The 20,400-nt window shown below is 38.4% G+C and overlaps 2 protein-coding genes across 2 annotated transcripts; both read left to right on the forward strand.

Moving 5' to 3' along the window:
• Positions 1–9,111: 9,111 nt before the first annotated feature.
• Positions 9,112–10,755, forward strand: LOC119883993 (adhesion G-protein coupled receptor G4). Its single transcript, XM_038694507.1, has 2 exons — positions 9,112–9,425; positions 10,462–10,755. The coding sequence occupies exons 1-2, from the start codon at positions 9,114–9,116 to the stop codon at positions 10,753–10,755; spliced, it is 606 nt and encodes a 201-aa protein (XP_038550435.1). The 5' UTR covers positions 9,112–9,113.
• A 4,543-nt stretch (positions 10,756–15,298) lies between these two features.
• LOC119884195 lies at positions 15,299–20,071 on the forward strand. The gene is made up of 10 exons (XM_038694693.1): positions 15,299–15,445; positions 15,522–15,583; positions 16,652–16,719; positions 16,800–16,843; positions 16,982–17,021; positions 17,140–17,174; positions 17,404–17,531; positions 17,632–17,749; positions 18,435–18,560; positions 19,930–20,071. Exons 1-10 carry the CDS (start codon positions 15,309–15,311, stop codon positions 20,069–20,071), a joined length of 900 nt encoding a protein of 299 aa, XP_038550621.1. The 5' UTR covers positions 15,299–15,308.
• The last annotated feature ends 329 nt before the right edge of the window (positions 20,072–20,400 follow it).

Genomic DNA, 20,400 nt, shown 5'->3' on the forward strand with positions numbered 1-20,400 from the left:
GACAGAACTGCTAGCAACCGCAGTCGCTTGTGTACAAATCAATCTTCCACTGAAGTTATTTTAGGTTCACAAATAAAGTAGGTCACTAAATAAGCTTTGGAGTTTGATATGAGATGCAAAATATTGGGGTGCAATTAACTTTTATGTGTAATAAATACAAGGAAAACAAGGAACTGAGGTAATTGACTGGAGGACTGAGGTGAATTGAGAAGCTGTGGTCCTACAGTATGTTGCTTATAAATATGAATTTGGTAATATTTTGGTTACATTTCCTAATTTGCACTTAACAGTTTACTGCTGATGCTGATGGGGATGTTTTTCGTTTTGCAGGTAAATTTGGTGATGTCCCTCTCTCACACCCTCACATTGAATTTTATTTAATCTTTTCGCTCATTTAGGTTTACATACAGTTTTCATGTTAATTCTTGACATACATTATTTCTAGATGAAGCACACACATTGAGTTTATTGTGAACACTAAGTTTTATCATCCTTAAATTGCATTCATATAATTTACTTACTTTAAATTAATGTGCTGCTGGTCTTGGGTACGTCTGGCCCCCACCACACGAAAGATGTGACATCTTCTTCTTTGTCTCGATACACTAAAATACTTTTGAGCCTAAAAGATGTCTATGATGCAGTGAGCATTGTTAAATGCCAATACCTGGGCCCTGGACCATACAAAAACACCTGCAACAGCAAAAGGGGGGCCTTGGGTGAGAGCCCATTTGCAAGTTTAGTTTAGAGTTATTTTGTTTATTTTTGTCAAATTTAATATTGACTGTTTGTCTCGTGTTATTTTGTCCACCCTACCTTTGTTTAATTGATTTGGCCTGCCAGGATATATGTTCCCCCCTGTTTGTCATTTAGGGAAGTAAGATTTGTGTTTTCTGGGGTCAGATAAATCACCTGTTTCTGTTGTAGTTCACTTTGCTGTATTTTGAGTTCAGTTATGTTTTGTTTTTCTTTTAGGGCCCAATTTTGGTAAATAAAAAAAGCCTTTAAAAAAAATCCCAAACACTGCATCCTGTGTCCCGTCGCTCGGTCACTTACATGTACAAATTTTAACCTGTATGTCTGTACCAAATTTCATGACAACAAGTTAATGAGACATTACACTAAAAACCCAAAATGCCAACCTAATTGTAAGCACTAACAGAAAAGTCACAGGATCACCAAAGTCAGTGGGATGCATCATCTTGGCACCATGAATGTCTGTACAAAATTAAATGATTATCCAAAAGTTGTTGAGAAATTTAAAAAGCGGTAGACCGTATCGCCAAGTCATGGTAAAAGCCACATTTTACCGCATTGTATGCCAATCTTGCTTTCTGACCTTTGCACATGCCATACATCGGTGCTTTTTTCTTCCAGCCTTTAACCGAAATTTCATTGTTGGTCCATTGGTCATAAAATCTCTTTAGTGGCTAAAGTTTGATCGTTCAAGATCTTAGCCAAAAAAAAAGCTGGAGAGTAGTTTTCAGTTGCATTTTTTTTTATTACGGGAACCTGAATCACCCCAGTATTTTCTGGACAATTGGAAAGTACTACCCAAGATTGGGCACTTTTTGGGGGATAAGAACTGTGGCCAGACAACTACATTTAGTGCCTAGTTTCTTTTTGTGAAGTTCCTCTGTTTCTCAATAGGTTCTTGGTCCCCTGGGAAAGTTCCTGAAGTGTTTAAAACCTGTACATTTGGTATTTACTGTATCACAACCCTCTACTGCAGAGTGACGTAAAATAAATTCTGTGAGTGAGGATCTCACTCAGGGAGATTTTGGCAGGACACTCTGAGACTTCACGTAACCAGGCTGTGACCTTTCTGTATGGGACTGTCAGACTGCTAATTCCACGCCTACTCCTAGAAACAGATAGGTGGGGCATTTTGTCGCAATGTCACACATACACATTCAACACTCTTGACATGCTCTTAACTTCTCATTGAAGAGGCCAGTGATGAGTTTTCAGTTTGAATAATGTGTTTTCCCTGGCTGTCCCTCTGCAGAGAAAAAAGCTTGCCATTGGGATTTTGATTCGCTTGAGCTTGAACTGTACGCTCTCACACAAACACACACTACCAACTAACCCAAAAGTGCCGAGTCACTGAAGAAGAGCAGTATCGTGCTGCAGTCCTTCTTTGCTCCATTGATCTGATACTGTTTTGTTATCCCTCAGAACAAAGGCTGACACTTGATCTCCAGTGGAAAAATCGCTGTAGTCTTTATTGCCCCCTTGTGGTCAATGTCAATTACTTAATTATCTAGATGCCTCCACACCGCACACACACACACACACAAACACACAGACAGTACAGACAAGTAAAGATACACTGAGATTTGAAAAGCTGTGTCGCCCTGAGGCTGTTCTTGTCTCAATTGAATTCATTTTACGTCTGACGTCAGATGCCATTCCTCATATTCACAGCCCAGCCGTCAGTGTGTGTGTGTTTGTGTGTGTGTGAGAGAGAGGAAGGATGTTTGACCAGTTTTTATCTGAATCCAAAATTTCAAAAGTAATTTGCAATTTGCTGCATACTTTCCTATAGGTACATACACACCCATACACACACACACACACAAATACACATACCAGATAAATGCTAATACTCTGTCCAGGAACTGTCTGGGTCTGCATCCTGTATCACCAGCTGCTGCCCTCTAGTCATACTGAGATAGAAAAAAACACAGACAGACAGACAGAGATCTGTCAATACTTCCCTCCCCCTCCTTCTCCTCTGTGGGGGGGTGTCATTATTTGGTCTACCGTCTACCACAGGCAGCCCTCACATTTTCAGAAATTCTGATTTCCTGAACACACCTCGACACACTTGTGCACACGAACACAAACTCTCACGCTACAGACGATGCTCTTGTGTAAGAGACAGGTGGATAGTGGATGAGCGAAAGAGACTAACTGAGGACAGAGAAGAGGAAACAAGACAACAGTGGAAAACACTGAGACAAGCAGTGAAAGATACTTCACCAGGTGGAAGTTTTGGACTGACGGATGAACGATAATACGGGAATGATGGATGGATCACATTCATTCACACAAGTGAACCTACACAGACTCTGCAGATGCTTTTGAAAAGCATCAGGTAAGCAATTTAAAGATTCTTTGAAACTGGTCATACATACTCAAACTGATTAAATCATCTGCTAGATTTGGACACCTAATTTTAAAAACAAACAACTTGATGATAATTTGAATATTGTGTCTGTAAGAAAGGTTGTAGATGATAAAATGAATAAGCTTTGATACATGTGGCCCCTGACAATAGAGGATCAGGAAAGAAAAAGCAATTATTGACACTCTGTTTTGAGTTCATGGATAGAATCAGAATGTGGGAACCTGAGCCTTGAAATGACAATAGTATAGTGTCCGTGTAGCCTCGAGGCTCTAAAAGGTACTGTTTCTTTTCCTGACGTGACACACACTACACATGATAATCACATCCACATATACAAATATAGATTAAGGTATACGATCAGACAGTTTTCTTCTTTAAATTACACTTATTTTACATTATACAGAAAATAGACATGTACAGTATTAATTCAACATAAACAATTTATCCCCACTAAAAGCTTTCATTTCCAGCTCAGATTTAAGACTTTTATCTCAAAGGTTTCAGATAAGTGTGGGAACAAAACAAAGTGACACTGCGGTGGAGTGAAGAATGACATGGATCAAAAATATTGGACAGATAAACTTACCAAAAGAATTAGATCTGTGGATATAATTACACTTTTGCTACATTCTTTAGCTGACAGAACCTGTAGATCTTTTATTTTAAAAAATTAGTTCTGTTAATTGCAAACACTCCCTGTAGGCTATTACAGTGCAATCAAGACACCATAATATGTGCGTATATAAATGTACATACACACGTGGTAATTTGTACTAATTAATGAGATTATAGGACTTCACAGATGCCAGAGAAACAGTTTAAACAAAAATTTAAAGCATCTCATAAATCACCAATGAGCCAACCTTGGCGACATCTGAAGCGGGAGAGGAGCGAGAGGGAGGTCGGGCATCAGAGGAGCAGCGACAGCGTGAAGAGCCAGAATATTTTCACATCTAACTTGTTGAATTAAGAGACCTGATCTATACTGATGGACTATCACCTCTTAAATTACAAAGTGGTATTATGAGACAATATGGGCTGGGCTAGCTGGTTAGCATGCTAACTTCAGTAGATTTCTCTGCACCACAATACATTGTATTATACTTTAAATAACACATTTTATTGCATGTAAACTCAATGTACTATATCAAAACACTAAAGTAATAAGAAATATTTACAGAAATATTTACAGAAATATTTACATATATTACAGATATGATAAATAAAATATGCAAAGAGCAAAAAAAGAAAACTGAAAAACATAAATCACACAGCCTCAAAAGAAATTGCAAAAACATAAACACAGATACAGATACAGGTAGGACTGGAAAACCACCACCGGTTGACCTCACACCCATTTCTACCCAGAAAAGATAAAAACAAAATTTTAAATGCTAAGATTTGACATATCTCATAATTGTGTCTTACCATAAGTATTTCATATTTTTTATTATGCCTTTTTATGTATCTTGGCTTTTAAAAGAGGTCTAATTAGACTGCAGTCTGTGAGCAGATCAGAAATGTAATGGGGAGCCAAACCATTAAAGGCTTTCAGGATTATTAGTAGAATTCTGAAGTTTATTTTGTGTTGCACTGGGAGGTGCAATATGTCTGGCTTTGTGTGGATGGGTAAGGATTCACATCACAGTTCCTGCATTTTATTGTTTTATATGTCTTTACATATCATTTTACTTTATGATTTTACATGATTTGGGACTGCAACAAGTGGATTCCGTGGAAGTGGTAGTGTCTTTTGCATATCTGCTTAGGTACATACCTGTTCACTGTAAGTCACTCCGGGGCTTCCAGCTTTAGTATGAACTGTTATTCATGTACTTGTTGAATTATAAAATTATAAAATTAAGTAAGTTAAATTATAAAAATAAATTATAAATTAATAATAGTAACATATATATATTTCATCAATCAATTTTATAATTGAAAGGAGTGAAAATCAGACTTAAATTCATCAGCTGGACAGAAACATATACTGAAATTCAAAGAACATATGTGAGTACGTTGTTACAACTAAATCAGACTCTTGTAGCCATGAACTAGCTCACCTTACAGCTGAAACAACACTAACAACTTGCATGAATGATATCTACATAGACACACAATAAGCGTGATTTAAGTTTGATGAGTTAAACTACAAAGCAGGTAATGCTATAACAAAAATAAATGTAGTAAAAAAAAAACTTTCTAATTGGCTGTGCCTGCCACAGGGTGCTTACTTTTTCACATGTGGAAGAAAGTCTAAACTGAGCATGTGCAGAGTGAATCAGGTAATTTATAACTTGCTCCTGATTGGGGAAATTCCATTCCTGGTCTCCCCTATATATACACACAATAGATCAAAAGATGTGTGTAATTTTAAAGGGGTCAAAAAGCGCTCGAAAGTCCACAGCTACTATCACCTACTCTATAGGTCCCCAAAGCTTTAAAATGCATGGGTCTTTAGGCCTATTGTTTTTTGTTGTTTTGATTTTGTGTTTTTAAGTGTTTGATCCATTGTTTTCATCAGCTTCATTTCCGGGTGCAGCAGACAGCTGTTTAATGCAAAATAGCTCTCATAAACACACTGTAATGCCTTCCCAGCACAAAACTGCAAAGAGTTAGCAAATAACTGGTGAACATAGTGGAGCACTTATGAGCTAAGGAGCCAGATATCTACCTTGGGAGATGGGGGAGACCAAAACAGAGCTAAAAGTTGAGTGAAAATTAGACTTAAATTCATCAGCTGAACAGAAATACAACTTCAATTGAATGATACTGTTGCTCTGTATTGGGTTGTGTAGAAAGGCAACTGTTTGCTAACAACTTCTCCATATCAACTTATAAGGTGACATTATATCAATTTTAGGTTTTTATAGTGGCTTAAGAGAACAATTAATGTTGCTTTATGAATGAGGGTAGCAGATTATATAAGATTATATGAGCCTTTGTGTAGTGTGAGATACTGTATTATCAACATTTTACAAGTGTATCAACAACATTAAGATGGTGTGAATGTGGAGAAGAGTAACCCGATCTGCTGTGTCCATCCCTGCCCTGCAGGCGATCCGTCAGGGTAGACAAAGCCTCAGATAATATTAGATCATTTTGTTTACCGGCTGAAAAGGAGAATTTCTGTGTAACCCTACACTGAAACAATGATACGCGGTGATCATATCCACATCTTTAAACACAGATGGAAAGGAAGAGCATAACAGAAATGTGGGAAGATGTGGGAAGATTATTGTCGTTCTCATTCACAAAGCTTGAAATGAAATGTTAATATTTGAAACAGCCATGAATGAATAATATAGAAGTAACTGACCTAACCAGAAGGAGACACGGATGTCAAATTTACATCACCTTATGTTTCCAGGAGGATGTGTGGCCTTTTCTTTGAAGGGCAGTGGAGATGGACACTAGTCATCTGGCTTTTGCTGCTGGCAGCCACACAACCCAAAGGTATTTACTGATTCACATAGAAAAAAAAGAAGATACAGAGTTGGAATATTGATTTTAATTAAGGGAAATGGGATTTCCTTTTGCACATAAAGCAAATGAAGGTGAGAATAACCGTGCAACCGGAGTTGTGTCTAAAACATGAAATGCAAATTAAGAGTATAGAGTACTTGTACTTTCTCGCTTTTTGTACAGTCATGTAACATATTCAGAAGGTAATTTTTCCCCTACTCAGCAATATCATGTCCAAAGTGTGTTGTGTTGTTTATCATGTCTGTGAAGATTCTCAGTCATCCAGGTCATAGTTATCCAAAGAAGGTTAAAGTCAAGGGCAACTGGACTTGGTTGAAGATACTAGAAGACGTTCCCTCAACCAAAGGACTTCTTCAATTCTTCCGATTGTTGGTTTGTGTGTGTGGGTTTTCTGTAAAGTGTTTACAGAAAACCCACACACACAGACCAATACCTACTCTTCAATTCCCACCACCCACTGGAGCATAAGCTAGGGGTCATGAGAACACTGCACCACAGAGCGGAAAACATACCAACAAGCGCCCAAGCCAGAGAGAAGGAACAGAACCACCTGAAGGGGGCACTTACAGCCTGTGGATAACCTAAATGGTCCTTTGTGAAAACAGCCACAAGATCCAAGAAGAACAAAACTACAGGGGAGGAGGAAAAGAAGATGAAACGCAACAACATTGTGATTCCGTACGTGTCTGGAGTATCAGAGGAACTCAGGAGGATTTTCAACAAACACAACATCCCTGTGTTTTTTAAACCCAAGAACACTCTAAGACAGATACCGGTACACCCCAGAGACCGCACCCCCATACACAAGAAAAGCAATCTAGTGTATGCAGTCCAGTGCAGTGAGGAATGCACAGACCTGTATATTGGGGAGCCTAAACAACCACTACACAAACGCATGGCTCAACACAGAAAGGCCAACTCCTCAGGTCAAGACTGCAGTCTACGATGGTCTTTCAGTCTTGGCCTCAGGTGGTCCTAACGACCATAAAGACTGTCCTTAAAACAGCCAGGAGCACTAACGAACCAGCGGTATCGACGATCCTGGCAAACGACCCCACTGAGGTTAAATAGCTTAGTTTCCCTACCAGTCAGTCAGAACTGAAGAAACATCTTCTAGTATCTTCAACCAAGTCCAGTTGCCCTTGACTTTAACATTCTTTGGATATCAGTTATCATGTTTAGATAAAAGTAATATAAAAGGTGGTCTACAGCTGTATGCTAGCAGCTCTGTTAGGCTGTGCTGAGGCATAGCTGCTTTGAGCTAAATGCTAATGTCATCATGCTAACAAACTCGCAGTGGCAATGCTAACAGGTTCCAAGGTTTTGGCTAGAAATGGAGGTCACAATAATGGCAACAGAACTAAAGAACAGCAACTGAAGTCTTTTCTTTACACTTTCTGATTTAACTGATCACGTTAAATGAGAGTAGCAGAAAGAGTTGCAAAAAGAGTAATCGAAGTATTAACACAAACATACAGTACTACTAACAAAGAGTCAACCAACCATTTTCTTAAGGGATTACATTTTATGTTTTAAAGGTACAATGTGTAAGATATGGCCAGAATTTTACTTTAAAACAAAATGAACATTATCAACAGACATGGCCCATTCTGTGTTATAATACTACTTGATGGCTCTGCAATCCCTTCACACAACGCAATCCCAGTTCTGGCTATTCTCATCTGTGACACCACGATGGTGGAACAAGCTACCACACGCCATCAGAGCAGGGGCGTCCCTCTCCAACTTCAAGAAGCTCTTGAAAACTCGTCTCTTCCGAGAACACTTCCTCTTATAACACCTCTAACTCCTAACCTCTAACATGCACTTCCTGTGCTCTTCTTCTTCTTCTATCCCCTACAATGATCTTGTATTGATTGCACTTTTTGTTTTGATTGTATTTTTGTTAACTCTTATTTCCTTCCCTAGGTATTACCCCATTGATTTGATATGTACTGTGAGCTCTTACTAGTATTTATTGCTGCTCTTATGTTTTGTCAGTTGTAGATCTGTAGTTGATGCTCTGTTGATGATTGTATGTTGTTCCTCAAATGTAAGTCGCTTTGGATAAAAGCATCTGCCAAATGAGTAAATGTAAATGTAGTAAAACCCCCACCCCCCTTCCGGGAGTTGTGTGCGAGTGGCAAGTTTGCAAAATAAATACAGCGAGAGCATGAATATTGGACTTAAATAAAACCGGTGAACAGAACCATGACTTCAAATTAAATATAATATGTATGCCTATGCGATGAATGTGTAAATAGGAAACGGTTTGTCAAGTTGGACAAAAAAGCTTAAGATGATAATATGTCAGAGCACAAGCCTTTATATTAAGTTCTTCCTCTTTAACCCTTTGCGTGTTTCTAAAGTGTAACTTTAAAAGTTCCTTGGCTCTTAACCATTGTGACAATTTCTGCCTCCAGTGCAGCTCTGCTGTGAAAACGTAAACCTTTAATCTGTCTTTCTTTCACCTGTTCCAGTGCTTGGCTATTTCATGGGTGACATTAAGGCAGTATTAAATGGCTGTGAGGACTACTGGACCTTGCAGGACAGAGCCGCTATGCCGCTACTCTTTAAGATGACGGTGTGTGTCGACATCCGTGTGGTCGTCCCCGGAGCCTGGGTGGCCTTCTCCTACAGTTCAATCTACACACCCAGACCCGAGCTGGGTCTGGAGGGAGATGATGAGGCGTTGTATGGGTGGCTGCTAAGGGTCCGACACCGATTTCCAATCCGGCTTTCCTCAACACAATGGCATAGAGTGTGTCTGAGGAGGGACGTACTGCGCAACTCCTTTAGCCTGGAGGTAAAACTTGCAGTGTACTAGTATTGGTGGGGAAAGTATTCAGATCGTTTGTCATCTGTATCATATTTTAAATCATCATCATGTGTTTTTTATGTAAAATCTTAATCTGCATAGTGACTAGTTACTATGGCTGTCAAATAAATGTAGTAGAGCCAAAAGTTCAATATTTGCCTCTGAATTGTAGTAGAACTTTAAAGTACCTCAAATCTGTAGTTAAATTTAGCACTTGAGTAAATGTGCTTAGTTACCTTCCACCACTGAGTATGTCACAAGTTCTAGACAAAGCCTGTCCAAAAATAGTGTTTGCAAAAATACATCGTTTACACAAATCCAAGTTCATAACCACACATTGTTTGACAGTGTATTGTGTTGTCTTTCAATCCAAATCCTGCCCATAAACAAAAAAGGCACAGTGAAGTATGTGCAGATTTTTTATGTGCAGAACTATGTAGACTTACACAGCAGAGTACCTCTAAAACTTTTACTTTATTATTCTAAGCAAGTCAGAAAATGCTAATGCTAATTTTGATAATTTGGGCTTTTTCCAGTAGTTTGCAAACTTTTTACTTTTACAACTTACTTTACAACTTTTACAACATCTTCATTTTATTACAACTTTGGTCTTATTTCTGTAGTTTTAACCATCATTTCTATCAGTTATGATAACACTGTTATCACCAAAAGTATAGTTAATATCTGGGAACATGGTGATATTTCTACAAGGCCTTAGAGGGCATGAAACACAGACAATCAGACGGGTTGAAATTTTAGATAAATTATCTTCATTTGGATGTAAAATGGCTGGCAAAGCAGGTCACAGCTGAATCTGGAAGTTGGTCTATAAACTGTGAAAACCTTTAAAACCTGTTTGATTGTCTGAGTACAACCTGTTTCTCTCTCTCTCAAATTAATTTACAGCAACGCAAGCAAGCTAGAGCAAATTTGGAGGCAGTGTGGACCAGTAATTGCAGGAGTCAAACTTGTACTTATTCAGCACTTTCTCTGTTTGTTTAAAATTGTGTTAACAATGTTTCAGGTTGATGGGAAAATGGTGGCAGAGAGGACGGTCATCGCTCAGGCCATTCCCCCCTCCGGCTCCCTCTGGCTGGGCTGCCGTCCAAGGGACCAACCCCCGGGAGCCATGCAAGGAGAAATTGAGCTGTACCTGTTCCGCATGTGGCCGGACCTTGGTGACCATGGCCTCTGCGAGGACGGCACTGTGATTGGCTGGAACTCCCAGTACTGGGGTGTGACCAGTGCCAAGGCCACACAGAGAGACCCCAGACTTATGTGTGGTGAGACAGACATGCATAAACTCATCTTTACCTAACAGATCCAAAATGTTTTAACTTCGTTCAAGCTTGGATCTTGTGCATGAGTGGCTTTTCCATATAATTATTGATTGCATTTATAACAGAATGCAAACAGAATTGCTGATTCCTGAATGTAAAAGACTTTGAATCCAGCTAACACACTGCACGGCTTGTTGGTCAAATAGAAGCTTGAGCATCTTATCCTTCATTACTACAGTGGCCTCATCAGCCTGTTCTAGCACAAATGTAATTGTGTTTTTCTTATAATGCTAATTTCTTATGGCTCCCGAGAGCTGCAGAGAAAACTACACATAGTTCTGCATGTTCCTAGAGCATGTTGAATGCTGAATGTTTTTATGCCACTTCTAGACCGCAGACGCTTGAGACGTGGGCCACGGGCTTTCCAAAGCGTTAACAGTGGTGTGTATTCAGGTGACTTACACACTTACATGCATGTTGTGCATGTCTGGGCATGCAGGCATTTACATAAGAACCTAAATTTAAAAACACACACTTTTTAAATGATTATCCGGTATTTTATTTGACCTTTATTTAACCAATATGGCTTCTGGAGATCTAAATATGCTTTTCCAGAAAGTCATCATTGAAAATTATCAGTACAGTTATATAAAGCTACTAGTATATAGACTTTTTGAGTAGGGGAAAATTACCTTCTGAATATGTTACATGACTGTTCAAAAAACGAGAAAGTACAAGTACTCTATACTCTTAATTTGCATTTCATGTTTTAGACACAACTCCGGTTGCACGGTTATTCTCACCTTCATTTGGTAAGCATCACTTTCAGACAAGAATATCCAATGAAATAATATGTCTAATTATCTCAACTATAGTGCTTCCTCCTGATTATTACTTGACATCCTTCTTCCTACTTTCTTTTTACTAGAAGTGCCTTCAACTACAACTACCTCAAGTCCTCTCATAGCAACACCTGTCACTCAAAGGAGCAACCAGACGTCTAAGGTCACCGGTGCGTGATGCTGACAGTATAGCTGTGTCCCAAATCCATACTATTTACTTATTCTATAGAGTATGTGATACATATTAATCAGCATAGTATAATGTTTTAGAAGTAAGTAAGTTTACAAAAATATCAACATACCTGGCATAGCATTTTATACTAACAGGAAATTATGTATTATTTACTTCATAAAGAGACATCGAAATGTTTTACTAAGATTTAACACCTATTTTTTGTTGTCCAAGATATTTTTGGAGCTGTTTCACCACCACCCACAATTTATTTTATTTTATTCGATTTCCTTTTACAGCACACGCCAAAATCGACCATATTTACAAATGTGTTTTGTGCTGCTCATTTGTTTATCTTTTCATGGCTATGGCTATCAGCATCTCTTTTGCAAACTGCTGTTGCTGCTCTATGGAACACTTACTGTGAATAAGAGCATTTATCTGTAGAAACACTATCAGACACTGGATAATGAGTAATTAAAACAACAAATTTCATGAAATGGTATACAAGCCATCAAACTCTTTAACTCATTCCTCAAAGTGTCAGACACTTGGACATTTCATCATTAACTGCATCTTGTAATAACTGACGTATGGTGCAATTTTCTCTGTTTCATTATTTGGGTTACTCAGTTATGAATTTTTAATTCATTCCACCTCATCACTACCAGCACTATTATTACACTATTTATTTATTCCTGCTATTTAAAAAGAATATTTTTACACCGTTAATATTGTATAATACTATAAATATTCACATTTTTGTTTATTATTATATTCTTAGATTTTTATTCTTTATTATATTCTCTACTTACCAGCTTCTACTATTGTTTCTGTTCCTTTTATATCTTGTGAGTATCTGTAAAAAATATTTTCCCTCAGGGATCAATAAAGGATTCTGGTGATAATTGAATCATGCTATGTCAGTAAATGATGAAAACTTTTTCTTTTTGAAGTTTATCAGAAACATTTCTGCAATAAAGATGAGCGCTCAGATTAACAAACACACTGTAAACAAACCAACAGTTTAGATATATTATTTAAAACACTTTATTTGAGTTAGATAATAAATCAAATTAAGTGATGTTTTACTATATTTGTCATATATTCTAGTATGGTATAAATAATAATGCGAGGGCACCAAAAACTAACCCTGGACGATCACTCACATTATGTTAGTCTAACACATTTACTGGGTATTTGTATGGGAGTATAAATAGACACTGTATTGCGTTGTATTACTGATGGAAATAAGAAACAATACCTAAACCTATTGTTGCTAATGTGTTTTTTTAAATATAATGTTTTCTCTGTTCTTTTAGGGTCCCCATTATTAAATTGTAACATCAGCCAACTCTGTTCCAGTAAAAGTAAGAAATATCCACCCTTTGTCCAATCAGACTGTTTTGTTCAGGCATATTTGTGGGCTTAGAACTCCCTTTTTTTCTACAGGTGCTTACTTTTGGATGTCCATAAGTGTGAATGCCAAAAATGGCAATAAGACCGAAAAAGATGTCCACAACTTGGTGAGAGTGACATTTTCTCCTCATCCACTTGGATTTCTCTTGTGTACCTTTAAATCTCCAGCCCTTCATCGTGCCATGCACTTAAGAGCTTTAAATGTCAACTCGTCAAAAAAAAGTCTTGCCAGCACAGGAATAGTTTGAAGGAGCAGTACATTCCGACCCTGCGATGCACCTGAAATAAATTTGATGTGAGCTGTCAACTATTCACTGCTGTACTACAAAGGGTTAGTGCGAGTTTTACTGCATGGGGTACTTATAAGCAATGTACTCCTGTGAACTGACTATGGTTAAGTATGTCATACAGCCCCACGTCAAAAAACCCGAACTAGTTCAATACAAATCTAGGCCTACATAACCACAGGTTTTACTTTCTTTCAGTAAGCTTTCAACCAGGAGCTACTGTGTACCATACCTGAATTGACAATGTAATACAAAAAGCTACAGTAGATGATTCAGAATACTTTGGATTTGGTGTTCGGCTTGTTCATTAAGGGAACATCTCTAGGTGTATCTGGAAAGATTTACAAACTCAAGTCTCTACCAACTAGTCAATATTATGGCTGTATTCACAGCCACTACATGTAAGATTTAACATTTCTAACTGGTGTCCTCAAAGGGGTACTGTGAAGGGAGAATGAATAGTAGAAATCAAAACATAGACAGCCCTGATTTCCCCTGGGTTGTTGCTTTTAAACAAACAAAAATTTAAACCATCAGAATTATCACATTTACTCAAAATCACATTTGAGTAAATTTAGTTTGTCTAATACATTCTCATCCCCTAATATATGTGAACTGTGTATAAAAAGGGCAATGCTTTCTACAAAGTTAATCGAATGTGGGTGTAAACTTCTACAAATGAAGGCTTTAACCTCAGTAATTGTTTCATTTCAAATCCAAATTGATGGAGCACAGAGCAAACACAATAAAACATTTGTCACTGTCCTAATTCTTAAACTGTATGTGTTTAGCTCCCATCACCTCCCACACAGTTCTAGCATCTGTCTCTCCATCTGTCACTCAGGTGTCAAAAGCGTTTGGTTGCAAAGGAGATGCAGCAAAAAAGGGAACAGGCCTTATAGATTTCTGTCAGAGTGACAGACAACTTCAGGTCAGTCTGTCCCAGAAACAGGAAACATCCTTTCACTTTAAAAACTCTCCTATAAGGCATGCAAATGACTGCAATTTTTTCACTCTCTTTGCAGAGTTTACAGGTGAACTGTAGTGCTAAAAGGAACATAAGGTAACAGCCTGTCATTTTGTGTAACTGCTAAATATACTTTAAATTGCACCTCCTCACAGTGGTGTGAATACTTTAATTACAGCGAAACGACCTGTGATGTGTTGTTGCAACTCAGCTACGCTGTCTCGGCGTGTGAACTGCAGCATGCTGGAGTCTCTGCACTGCAGCAAGCTGGAGACCAGCAAATACAAGCAACAATCATAGGAGAGGTGGAGAGAGTCGGTGAGCATTTTTCAATCAGTCAGTTTCTTCACATACATAAAAACACACAGTACTGTTCACCTAAATGATAAGACTACATTAACAAACATTGGTAAGGAAACCTTAAACTGCTACAGAAAAATATTAAAAACTCAGTTTAGTGTTAGTTTGTGTATTAAAAGACCAATGTCAATTTGAGATGACAACATGATTTAATTTAATTCACCTTTGGACCATGGATTGTGCCTTTTAGTCACGCACAGTTATACAAGTGGAAGCACACACACATACAGTGTTTTGCAAGTATGCAAAATGCACCCATGTTTGGAATAAGTCATGTAAACAAAAACAGAGGAACCACTGTATTCATGCAAAACACCAACTGGAAGAAAACAACTCACAAATTCTGAATAAACACAGAATCAGTTGTTAAGTTAAAAAATGTCCTCACTGTCAAGGTCTAGAAATCATCTGCTCACTCTCTCTCTCAAATACTGACACAAAAACACACCATCTTACTTGTGAAGACATATATTGCCTTGCCCCATAACTCATAACTACATGCCTAAAATTAAAAAAGCACACACACAGCATTATTAGATTACTCATGTTGATTTTGTTCACATCAGGTCGAGATCTTTGTGGGGATGTGAAGCCCTCCAGTGGCGGGTTAGTGTACAGGTGTACATCCACATCTTCTCTGGATGATATCTGTCGGACAAACATATACTCCAACCTTACATGGTGAGCAATACCTTTTGTTTTTCTGATATATGTCTTTATATGTGTACACTCTGTATTATCTATGTTTATTCACTAGCTCCCTCATAGAGCCTAACTCCAACCCAGCTCCACAACAACTTAAGACAAATTCCTGCAGCAGTGAGTATCAAAAACACCAATTATATTCACCAGAATTCACTGTTGCTTCCGCTGCTGTAACCATGTTTGTCTCTGCCTCAGGGGAAGTGCCTCGCTTTTGTGACTGCACTGCTTTCTGTAATTCTGCAAGTAAGAAAGCAGACAAAATATTGTCCTCCTGCCTATCTGCATATGTCTGCACTGCAATGTCAAGCAAAAATGTTTGTGCATATATAGTATGTGTTAATATCCCTCCACACACAGCTGCTAAATGTAATTGTGTACTTAAGACTGTGTGGGATGTTAATGAAATTAGTAATATTTTAGGGACCTTTCTACCGTTCACACTACAGAACACAATGTTACCATTTAATAGTTTTTTAATTTACTTTTTGGCTTTTATACCAAGAGATTAGTGAGAAGATTGACACCAAACTCATCTGTATGACAAATATAAAGCTCCAGCCAGCAGGCTATCATGTTAGCTTAGCTCCACTAGAGGGAATCTGCTTGGCTAGACTCCTTCCAAGGTAAAAAGAAATCCACCTACCAGCATCTCTGAGGCTCACAAATTAACATTTTGTATCTCTGTTGGCTTATGTGTTGTATGTATCCTTTGCAATGTTGCTTATATATGTTGCCTTGTCATTACTTTTCTACAAATAAATAGAGAAAAAAAAATCTCTGTTCGTACATTGACTTCCTGGTGCTTGGCAAAAAACTTGGCACATAATCCTGTTAATGACCACAAATAGTTTTAAACAAATTAGATATAATGTATAATGTGTTAAATGATGAGTTTTAGAGGTGCTGATAGGTGGATTTGTTTGACCTTTGTACCTTTGGCTATTTATTTCACACTGCTTCTACTCTTTATGCTAGTGCTAATATTAAGCTATGGTGTCCTGGCTGTAGCTTTATATTTAATTTACAGGCATGAGAGTGGTATTGATCTTATTATCTAAATCTCTGCAGAACGCGTCTAAGTGTATTTCCCAAAATACTGAACTATTCCTTTAACTGAAACAAAGTCTCAGAAGTAGGTGTGTCCTAAACTGCCCCTGACAACAACAACTTTTTGTTTTTCAGGCCAGTTTTTTGCCACAAGAATTAATATTACCAGTGCTTTTGTTACCATTGATCTCCTAAAAAGAATGGTATGTATACTACAGTATGAATGAACTATATTTACTATTGTATATATGACATGTGCTGACTTTCTAACCTTATTTGGCAGTTGCTGACACTTGGAGCAGCCAGCAAATGTAAAACAATGTCATCGTAAGTCTCTATCCTCAATGTCATAGGCTGCAAAATAAAATGATATGTTGAAAGTTATTGAACAGGTTAACCTAATACTGAATAAGAAAGGGTTTTGGTGGTGAAAATTCATACATATGGACAATTCTTTGTTTCCAGTTCAATGTGCCAAGATTCTGAGATTTCAAAGAGCTACCAGGTAAATCTTACTGCAGACGACGGTTTGGCATTAACCCAAACCTTATAAAATCACACAGATGTACTTTCATTGATCTAGAGCCATCAATCATGCTTCATAAATTTGTTTCTTTATCCAGGGCGCTCATCTGGAATGCCATGGGAATAAACAGAGGTAGGCGTGTTTCTTCCTCTTGTCTGTTATGTGGACACAGACTAATCAATGTTCATTGGGAAAGAGGAAGTACAAGGTTGAATTTTGGCACAGTGTTAAAGAAAATCATAATATTTCAATATAGGATAACTCCAGGAATGCACTATTGATGATAATGTATTTGATCATAAATATGGTAATACCAGTATGTAAAGGTGGCTTTTTTAACCCATTTGCTGCTGGTCTCTAGGTTGTACAGCTGCATGGTGATACTGGTGATGTCTGGCCCTGTCAATAGCTGCTCCCTGAATAAACTTATGCAACAACTCATTGATAGCAACATTGGCATAACAAATGAAAAGCCACTTACACGCATGGGTTAGTCTCCATATTTATAATTTTTCCCTAATATGAAACCTCTATAATATATAAATAGATATTGTGTATATATTATTGATGGTGCTCTGTTTGTTCGCAGTGGCCTGTGGTGGTCCTGGTTTGCCTGTCAGTGCTCTGTTGGCGTCCAACCTGACCTGGGTTGCCAGTGACCTGCTGACCTCTGATGTCTGTCAGTCTGACCCCACTCTGCTTAAATGGTAAATGTATAAAACATTTCTCTGGTGGTGGCATTTGAAAACCAATATAGTTATGTTTTCTTTGGTTTACAGTCATGCGATCTCTTTAGATGAGATGCTCTTTCTGTTTGTTAGAGAACAAGCAGCACTTCTTTTGGTGGAAAAAGGGAACTAGAGAAACAAAGGATGTTTGATGATGTTTATAGTCATTCTGGCAAATTCAGTTTATAGATGAGTCAGGCTGAGGGAAAATGTCAATTATAAAGCAAAGTGTGTCTACAAAATTAAAAAAGCTTGGAAAAAGGGGAAAGTATAATTTTTACACTTCAGTTTTGTACTGATTAAACAAACAAGATATGACATTTTAATTAATGGTTTTACAGGGTGTTGGCTTGGACGCAGGCAGCATAGCTGTTTCCCCCCCACAACCAGTCTTTGTGCTAAGCTAAGCTAATTGGTCGTTAGCAGTAGCTTTATACTTGCAGTGCAGACTTGAGAGTGGTATCAATCTTCTCATCCGACCAAAATGGTTAATATGCCTTTAAAATGTATTGCTTCAGGTTATTTTATATGTGAAGTAATAATTGTAATAATCCTAATCTTAATACTGCTACCATTGCCCTTACCCAAGACATTGGCCTCCTGCAATGAAGTTAATAACGTATTTCACCTAATTTAAGTTTTATATTTTGGTGTTCTTTTTTAGTGAGGCAAATGAGACGCTTGCTGTACTTCTGTCTGACAGCTGCCCTCCCACAACCAAGCAAAGCACAACACAGGCTCCCACTCTGACCAGCAGCAACATTACTACAGCTACTGAAACCTCACCAATGTTGGTGACCAATACTACTAAACAAGCTTACACAGCAGCTGAAAATAATGCAGCAGTCCAACAGACAAATGCATCACAAGGAAAAGCTCAGCCTAACATGGCTACTTCACTCACAACAATTAACAGTTCACAGTCCTCAACAGCACAACCTGTCCTCCAAATCAGCACACAAAACATAACTATGTCTGATAACACATCATTGTTGATGCCCACTGAAAATACAAAACTGCAAAGCATGACCACAGCACACCAAAACACAACTGAATTCATAACAGTATCCTCTGTCAACTCAACATTACAAACTACAACGTCACTAATTGAGTCAACATTTAACACAACTGCATTGTCACAGACAACAGTGTACAATTTAACAATCGACACATTTACACTTTCTCCACATAACACAACAGAGTTCAATTTAACTGCAGTCTACACATTTACACTTTCTCGAAATGATACAACTGAGTACAATATAACCAGAGTTACACCTTCTCCAGATCACACAACAGAGCACAATGTAACCAGAGTTACACCTTCAGATCACACAACAGAGCACAATGTAACCAGAGATGCACCTTCTCCGTTCACACAACAGAGCACAATGTAACCAGAGATGCACCTCCAGATCACACAACAAAGCATAATGTAACCAGAGTTACACCTCCAGATCACACAACAGAGCACAATGTAACCAGAGATACACCTCCAGATCACACAACAAAGCATAATGTAACCAGAGTTACACCTCCAGATCACACAACAGAGCACAATGTAACCAGAGATGCACCTTCTCCCGTTCACACAACAGAGCACAATGTAACCAGAGATACACCTCCAGATCACACAACAGAGCACAATGTAACCAGAGTTACACCTCCAGATAACACAACAGAGCACAATGTAACCAGAGATGCACCTTCTCCCGTTCACACAACAGAGCACAATGTAACCAGAGTTACACCTCCAGATCACACAACAGAGCACAATGTAACCAGAGTTACACCTTCTCCCATTCACACAGCAGAGCACAATGTAACCAGAGATGCACCTTCTCCCGTTCACACAACAGAGCACAATGTAACCAGAGTTACACCTCCAGATAACACAACAGAGTACAATGTAACCAGAGTTACACCTCCAGATAACACAACAGAGCACAATGTAACCAGAGATGCACCTTCTCCCGTTCACACAACAGAGCACAATGTAACCAGAGATGCACCTTCTCCGTTCACAGAACAGAGCACAATGTAACCAGAGATGCACCTCCAGTTCACACAACAGAGCACAATGTAACCAGAGTTACACCTTCTCCCGTTCACACAACAGAGCACAATGTAACCAGAGTTACACCTTCTCCCGTTCACAGAACAGAGCACAATGTAACCAGAGATGCACCTCCAGATCACACAACAGAGTACAATGTAACCAGAGTTACACCTCCAGATAACACAACAGAGTACAATGTAACCAGGTTACACCTCCAGATAACACAACAGAGCACAATGTAACCAGAGTTACACCTCCAGATCACACAACAGAGCACAATGTAACCAGAGATACCTTCTCCCGTTCACAGAACAGAGCACAATGTAACCAGAGTTACACCTCCAGATAACACAACAGAGTACAATGTAACCAGGGTTACACCTCCAGATAACACAACAGAGCACAATGTAACCAGAGTTACACCTCCAGATCGCACATCAGAGTACAATGTAACCAGAGTTACACCTTCTCCGTTCACACAACAGAGCACAATGTAACCAGAGTTACACCTTCTCCCGTTCACACAACAGAGCACAATGTAACCAGAGTTACACCTCCAGATAACACAACA

The sequence above is a fragment of the Micropterus salmoides genome, unplaced genomic scaffold (genome assembly GCF_014851395.1).
Source record: "Micropterus salmoides isolate LMB-PRFRI ecotype aquatic unplaced genomic scaffold, ASM1485139v1 Ms_hic_scaffold_1, whole genome shotgun sequence".
NCBI lineage: Eukaryota > Metazoa > Chordata > Actinopteri > Centrarchiformes > Centrarchidae > Micropterus > Micropterus salmoides.